Source organism: Rutidosis leptorrhynchoides, chromosome 7 (assembly GCF_046630445.1).
Source record: "Rutidosis leptorrhynchoides isolate AG116_Rl617_1_P2 chromosome 7, CSIRO_AGI_Rlap_v1, whole genome shotgun sequence".
Taxonomy (NCBI): Eukaryota; Viridiplantae; Streptophyta; class Magnoliopsida; order Asterales; family Asteraceae; genus Rutidosis; species Rutidosis leptorrhynchoides.
The window spans coordinates 116,505,074-116,512,672 of record NC_092339.1 but is presented as its reverse complement, the minus strand read 5'-3'; the positions used below and the strand labels follow the sequence as shown (position 1 = coordinate 116,512,672).

General features: G+C 33.8%; 1 protein-coding gene across 2 annotated transcripts; it reads left to right on the top strand.

Annotated features, from left to right (window-relative positions):
• The first annotated feature begins 1,589 nt into the window (after positions 1–1,589).
• LOC139858823 (coatomer subunit beta-1) lies at positions 1,590–7,305 on the top strand. Of its 2 annotated transcripts, none has more exons than XM_071847661.1 (5): positions 1,590–3,636; positions 4,456–4,965; positions 5,799–5,884; positions 6,216–6,453; positions 7,048–7,305. In XM_071847661.1, the coding sequence occupies exons 1-4, from the start codon at positions 1,591–1,593 to the stop codon at positions 6,418–6,420; spliced, it is 2,847 nt and encodes a 948-aa protein (XP_071703762.1). In that variant the 5' UTR covers position 1,590; the 3' UTR covers positions 6,421–6,453; positions 7,048–7,305. The 2 variants fall into 2 exon arrangements, with proteins under 2 accessions (XP_071703762.1, XP_071703761.1); XM_071847660.1 differs by having other exon boundaries at positions 6,966–7,304.
• Positions 7,306–7,599: the final 294 nt, after the last annotated feature.

Genomic DNA, 7,599 nt, shown 5'->3' with positions numbered 1-7,599 from the left:
TGCAAGGCATTCTAAACACACAGATCATTGGAAAGAAAAGAGAAAAATGATAGAAATCTTACAAGAATTTGATTCAGCTCCGGTTTGAACATCTCCCTAGCGTACTTGCATTAACAAAAAAGAGGTTCTTTCAGCAGTTCAACTTAATCGAAAAGAGATTTCTTCAACGGAATCGAAAAGAGATTTCTTCAGCGGTTCAACTTAATTGAAAAGAGATCTCTTCAGCGTTACAACTTTAGGTCTCAGTTTGCTTTTCATGATCGAGCATTGCGTTAAGATGGGGAGAGTTAAAGGAAAAAAAAGTGAAAGTCAAGTGAAAGGAAAATGAATGGCAAGTGAAAGAAAGATACTTAACAGCTAATTAACCGAATTTTTTTTACTGGCTGAATTGACGATTTGAAGAAACCATATAGGGCCCGTAAACTAATACGGAGTAACCAGTAACCAGTGTTTTTGATACCACAAAATTTGTAGTACCATTCTTCTTCACACTACACAGATCTCGTTAATTAACTTACTTCCATCGGCCGTCAGAAAGGTAAATCCGACATCCTATTTCATTCTCTCAAACCCTAGCTCATTTCTCAAATTAAATTTAGATCTTTGCATTGCCGTTTCGTAATTATGTATACAAATTAATGAATATTTCGATCGAATTGAATCAGATCGGATCTTCTAGAAGCGTGTTTTGTTTTCGATCAGCTATATTTTGTTTGATAACCAATCCGTGTTAGCGCCTCTTTGTAACTTCATCTGCTTACTGAATTTGTCAAATTCCTTGGAATTTAACTAGAATTAGGGTTTCAGAGTGACGGATCTAGTAAACGTGTAATTAGATTTTTAATATTCTCCTGATATTTGATCTGATGAACCTAAGGATTTTATATCCGTTACGTCATTCAATAGTTTCAGATTTAGAACCTGACGCTTGAAAAAGCACAACAAGGATCTAATTCTGTAATTTTGTTGAAACTTAACGTGTGCTTGATTGATAAATTGCTGATCTACGAGCTCGAACCTATTTGTTTATGATTACTATGGTTTGGTTGTTAGCTTTGCTGTACTGTCATTTGCTGCAGTTTTAGATAGAAATATACGTCATGTTAAGTACTACTATTTTTTTAAAAGGCAATCTACATGTTAAGTGGAGTATTAATCAATGGTATCTTAAGTTTGATGGGGCGTGAAAGCTGAAATATAAATGGACTAAAAGGTTATTGGTGGATTTTGTAGTGTAGTTTTCGAACTAGAGATAAAAAATTAGTTATTCAAGTTACAAATCTTCCAAAATATGATGGGTTTTAGATGTTACTGAAAAGTTTCCTAGCTTTACAACATCTAATAAGTTTGACCTTGTGTTTCTTATTCGATAAAAAGAACTAAAATACAGACTATCTTCGTATTTTTTTGAAATTAGAAAGATGATAAGGTATTTGAAAGAAGATTTGTGAAGTTTTTGTGTACGTGAGGGTATCTTTTAATTGTCCATTTTTTGCTAATCAATTCATGATCAAATTCATATAATAAAGAAAATCAACCTCAAATTTGCAGGTCTAACAACTAAAAGCTTATTCATTTTTTATAGAAGGAATGGAGAAAACATGCACTCTACTTGTTCACTTTGACAAAGGAACACCTGCGCTCGCCAATGAGATTAAAGAGGCTCTTGAAGGGCATGATGATGATGCGAAGATTGATGCCATGAAGAAAGCAGTTATGCTTTTGCTAAATGGAGAAACACTACCACAACTTTTTATCACAATCGTCCGATATGTTCTCCCGTCAGAGGATCATACAGTTCAGAAACTACTGCTACTTTATCTAGAAATCATAGAGAAAACGGATTCGAAAGGAAAAATCTTGCCTGAAATGATCTTAATCTGCCAAAATTTGCGGAACAATCTTCAGCATCCCAATGAATACATTCGTGGTGTCACTTTAAGGTTTCTTTGTCGTCTTAATGAGACGGAGATTATTGAGCCTTTGATCCCATCCATACTTGATAATCTGGAACATCGACATCCATATATCAGGCGAAATGCAATACTAGCTGTAATGGCTATCTACAAGCTTCCACAAGGGGATCAGCTTCTTATTGATGCTCCTGAGATGATTGAAAAGGTCCTCTCAACAGAAATGGATCAATCTGCCAAAAGAAACGCGTTTCTTATGCTTTTCACGTGTGCACAAGAACGTGCAGTTAATTATCTTTTAACCCATGTGGAAAGAGTGGCTGAATGGGGAGAACTGCTTCAGATGGTTGTGTTGGATCTGATTCGTAAAGTATGCAGAGCAAATAAAGGGGAAAAAGGGAAGTACATTAAGATTATTATATCTTTATTAACTGTTCCATCTGCTGCTGTTGTCTATGAATGTGCTGGCACACTTGTGTCACTTTCATCTGCTCCAACTGCAATTAGGGCTGCAGCCAATACCTATTGCCAGCTTCTTCTCTCTCAAAGTGACAACAATGTGAAGCTTATTGTTCTTGATCGTTTGAATGAACTCAAATCTTCTCACAGAGAAATTATGGTTGATATGATAATGGATGTGCTCCGGGCACTGTCCAGCCCGAATCACGATATTCGAAGAAAAACACTTGATATTGTTCTTGATTTGATCACTCCTCGCAACATTAATGAGGTTGTTCTTACATTAAAAAAAGAGGTGGTAAAAACTCAAAGTGGGGAATTGGAAAAAGATGGTGAGTATCGTCAAATGCTCATCCAAGCAATTCATTCGTGTGCTATCAAGTTCCCTGAAGTGGCAAGCACTGTTGTACATCTGTTAATGGATTTCTTAGGTGACAGTAACGTTGCTTCAGCAATGGATGTTGTTGTTTTCGTTAGAGAAATTATTGAAACAAATCCTAAATTAAGGGTTTCAATCATAACAAGGCTGTTAGACACGTTTTACCAAATCCGATCTGCACGTGTTTGTTCTTGTGCTCTTTGGATCATTAGCGAGTACTGTCTTTCACTTACAGAAGTCGAGAGCGGGATCGAAACTATAAAACAGTGCCTTGGCGACCTCCCGTTTTACACGGTTTCAGAAGAGGGTGACGGTAACGATTCTTCAAAAAAGTCAACGCAAGTCAACTCGATAACCGTTTCATCCAAAAGACCAGCTATTCTTTCTGATGGCACGTATGCAACTCAAAGTGCAGCTTCAGAAACATTGTTTTCCCCTCCTACAATGGTCAAAGGGACATTGACTTTAGGAAATTTGAGATCCCTTTTGTTAACTGGTGATTTCTTTCTTGGGGCAGTTGTAGCCTGCACGTTGACTAAACTTGTGTTGCGTTTGGCAGAGGTTCAACCGTTAAAAAGTGAAGTTAATAAAGCATCGACTCAAGTGTTGTTGATTATTGTCTCCATGTTACAACTTGGGCAATCATCGTTTCTTCCTCACCCGATTGATAATGACTCTTATGACAGAATTGTCCTTTGCATAAGACTGTTATGCAATCCAGGTGAAGCGATCAAGAAAATATGGCTCCAGTCTTGTCGTGAAAGTTTTGTTCAAATGCTTGCAGATAAACAGTTGCGTGAAACAGAGGAACTTAAAGCCAAAGCTCAGGTCTCTCATGCACAACCTGATGATCTCATTGACTTCTACCATCTGAAGAGCAGGAAGGTAAAATTATTTATGCCATTTATTTATTCATTTTTTTTTTTTTTTTTTTTTTTCTGTTCTGATGGCTGCTTTTTATGTGAACGATCACAGGCTTGTTACTTTAAATATATTCTATTTATTTCTATCCCCATGCATATATTTATTTTAGTTGGGTTTTCAATATAAATACCGCCTTAGAAAGAAATGATATTTCTCTCGCATGTTTTGATTGATATTTTCATGAGTTTTGACTTTTGACTCGTCTTAGAACATGTTCTTCCTTTAGCCGAGGTACATGCATATCATTTTTCTTTAATATATAACTAGCGTGCACCCACATATTCATGAATTAATTTTAATTGATGAAGTGTTAATTATTTAATATCAATAATATTAATTAATATTAATATTAATTTAATAAAAAAAATAGAAGTTATTTTTTTATATATATAAGTTTGTTATGTTTTTATATATAAACGAAAGGAGATATAATTGAGTTTGTTAAAGATCAATTGTTGAGAGTCAAATAAACAAATCAATGGTTGATTTGAGGAGAGAGAATTATCAAATTCATAGTTATGAACTTTTTAAAAGCTCAAGATTCAATCTTTTGACAATTGATGCCTTTTATATAAGGAGATTGATGCCAGATCCATTGTTGAGATTCAAATACACAAATCGTAGTTATGAACTTTTTAAAAAGCTCAAGATTTAATAGGTGAAATTCATAGTTATGAACTTTTTAAAAGCTCAAAATTTAATCTTTTGACAATTGATGCCTTTTATTATATATATAAGAATATAAGAATAAGAAGGGGATTGATGCTGTCATTGTTTCAGGGCATGAGCCAGCTGGAGTTGGAGGATCAGGTTCAAGATGATTTAAAACGTGCCACTGGAGAATTTATCAAGGAAGGAGATGATGCCAATAAACTGAACCGTATTCTTCAGCTGACTGGATTTAGTGACCCAGTATACGCTGAGGCATATGTCACTGTTAATCACTACGATATTGTCCTTGATGTAACGGTTATCAACCGAACCAAAGTAACTCTCCAGAATCTGTGTTTGGAGTTGGCAACAATGGGTGACCTTAAACTTGTTGAACGACCACAGAACTATACACTTGCTCCTGAATCAAGCAAGCAGATTAAGGCAAACATTAAGGTGTCCTCGACAGAAACTGGAGTCATATTCGGAAACATTGTTTATGAAACATCAAATGTGCTAGAGCGTACTGTTATTGTACTCAACGACATTCATATTGATATTATGGATTACATCTCTCCAGCTGTGTGTAGTGATGCAGCTTTCCGAACCATGTGGGCTGAGTTTGAGTGGGAAAATAAGGTATTAATTCTCTTTGATATCTGGTATCCAGTAACTTTTTTCTGATATTATATGAGTAGTTTATAAAACATGTAATGACTGATTATAAATTATTAGGTAAAATAAGAATCTGCTTCTAAATATTGACTGATTATAAGTTATTTAATAAAATAAGAATCTGCTTTATAATTCATGTAATGATGACTGATTATAAGAGGTTGTAGCTATTAAGTAACATTTAGGTCGTTTGTGACCCATATGACTTGTTCCATTCTACCCACTTCTTACAGTTGACCTATTTATGTGTTAGAGCCCAAGTTTTATTTATTCTTACTGCAGACCTTTATAAATATTATAGAAACTAAAAGTTTAAGGAGAGATACAACATACCAAGTATATACATAATGATGATAAAATAACACACCCTCAAAAATAAAATAAAATAATGATGATAGTTTCTCCTATACGTTTTTTAGTTGTTTCTTTCTGCCTCTACATCAGAAAACTCACATATTTGCTGTTTTTTTTTTTTCTTTAAAAAAAGAAAACTCCTTACTTTCTGAGATGATTGCTTCTCTGTTTTAAAATAACATTGAACTTAAAAGAGGGATTCAAGATCAGTGATGTACAGTCACTATTATGGACTATTTAGGAATCACTTTGGCTCTTCCACTTGAGGATAGCACTCTTACTAAATCACGTTCACAGTATATTTCAATATGTTTATATATAAAAAAAAGATCTTCTTGTATAATCGTAAGTTTCAAAAGCTTGTGTTGGAATCATCGTTAAGTCATTAGATATGGTATCTTCCTATTATGTTATCTTATCTTTTTAATGTTCCTATTCCCTAGGTTGCTGTTAACACTATAATTCAAGATGAGAAAGAATTCCTCGACCATATTATCAAATCCACCAACATGAAGTGCCTTACTGCACCGTAAGTTCTTTATCCTTGGCGGTCAACTTGTATATATATTATTATACTTCATATAATCTTTCTATGTTTTTTTTTTTTTTTCCTTTGTGTGTTGAACTGATAAAAAATATTTTTTGATGTGATTTCTTCCCAATCTTTGGAGAAAGAATCATCTAACGATTACAATTCAATAAATACCAATATTTGTAAAGTTTCTGTGAATATCATAAATGTTGTCATGAAGATGACCTAAATGATTATATATCAAATGACTTTTTTAACACATCAATAGAGAGACCATGTTTCTACCATGTTTATTGCATTATTGTGATTAACCCTATTTGTGCATCAGGTCTGCGCTGGAAGGTGATTGTGGCTTCCTGGCTGCCAATTTATATGCAAAGAGTGTTTTTGGAGAGGACGCTTTGGTAAATTTGAGCATCGAGAAGCAAGGAGACGGTAAGCTAAGTGGATACATTCGTATAAGGAGCAAAACACAAGGAATAGCTCTAAGTTTGGGGGACAAAATTACCCTCAAGCAAAAGGGAGGTGCTTGATTTTCATTCTTGTCAGCCTTGCTCATCAAACTGGTAATTCCAAACACCTAAATACTCGAATCAAATGGTCAGAAATGGCAATTTAGACACTTTTTTTAATATATAGTAATAAATGGGTTGATTTTGGCTTCTGTTTCTATTTTTAGAACCGAATGGGGTACCTAAATTTTTTAACCCCAAAAGGAAATGAGGCGATTGGGTTGGAAGTCAGAGAAAGTGTATTCAAATTCATACTCTTGCATTTTTAATTAACCATAAGTCAGATTATTACTGTATTATTATTATTATTATATTATATTATTATTATTATTATTATAGTAATGAAATGATGATGATAAGATATGTGTAATTATATTTGAGACATTAATACTTTATAAAAGGTAAAATAAGATTAAGAGTTTGTCTGCTGACATGTCTCCACAGTGATTGACACTGATCGAAAATTACTGGTTTGATTTGTTACTTTATCGGTCCATTTCCACCTTGAAGAATTGTATAAAGACAATGAATATTTCTTAGAATGTTTTTTGTGTTTTCATCTTTAGGTTCTCATTTTTGAATATACCCAGAAGAGTATCCTACTTGCTTGTCACATAGAAGAGGTAATCAATATTTCTTGTGCTACAGATCGTTGCAGTTGTAGATTTTGCTGCTCAACGGTTATATAATTTTCATGCCTATTATCTACTACTGCTTCGTGGTATTAACTAGTTTTTTGTTTAATGTAAGAAACTTCCATTTTCATATATGATTAGTTGGTTGTGCACTTGGTATTTCTTTGTATTATTAATCGGGATTTAATGAACATTTGTAAAATCAACAGATCTTTATATTGCATGGGGTTTAATCAACGTTTATAGAACAACATATCTCGTATGTGGAGTCACTTCTTTTGGAGAACCAGTATTTGTATCACTGTTGGATGTTTTTTATTCATTCACCAATGGAAGTAATCAAATTCAGAAATCGGTACAATTTTCATGATCGTCTACTTGTGTTTTTATAATGACTCAAGGAGTGCTAACAATGTGCACATTAACAGAATGATGATCCCTAAAATTTTTCCTTCTTTCAGTTTAGAAGGAAACTAGAGATTGAGAATATAAGATCCTTTTGTGTAATGCAAGTTTGAACCTAAGTTCGGTAACAATGAATTTTTGAACTGAAACTTTCATCGCC

Coding starts and splice junctions, on each gene's coding strand:
- LOC139858823 (XM_071847661.1), top strand. CDS start 1,591: ATGGAGAAAACATGCACTCTACTTGTTCACTTTGACAAAGGAACACCT. Junction 3,637..4,455: donor ACCATCTGAAGAGCAGGAAG/GTAAAATTATTT, acceptor TCATTGTTTCAG/GGCATGAGCCAGCTGGAGTT. Junction 4,966..5,798: donor AGTTTGAGTGGGAAAATAAG/GTATTAATTCTC, acceptor CCTATTCCCTAG/GTTGCTGTTAACACTATAAT.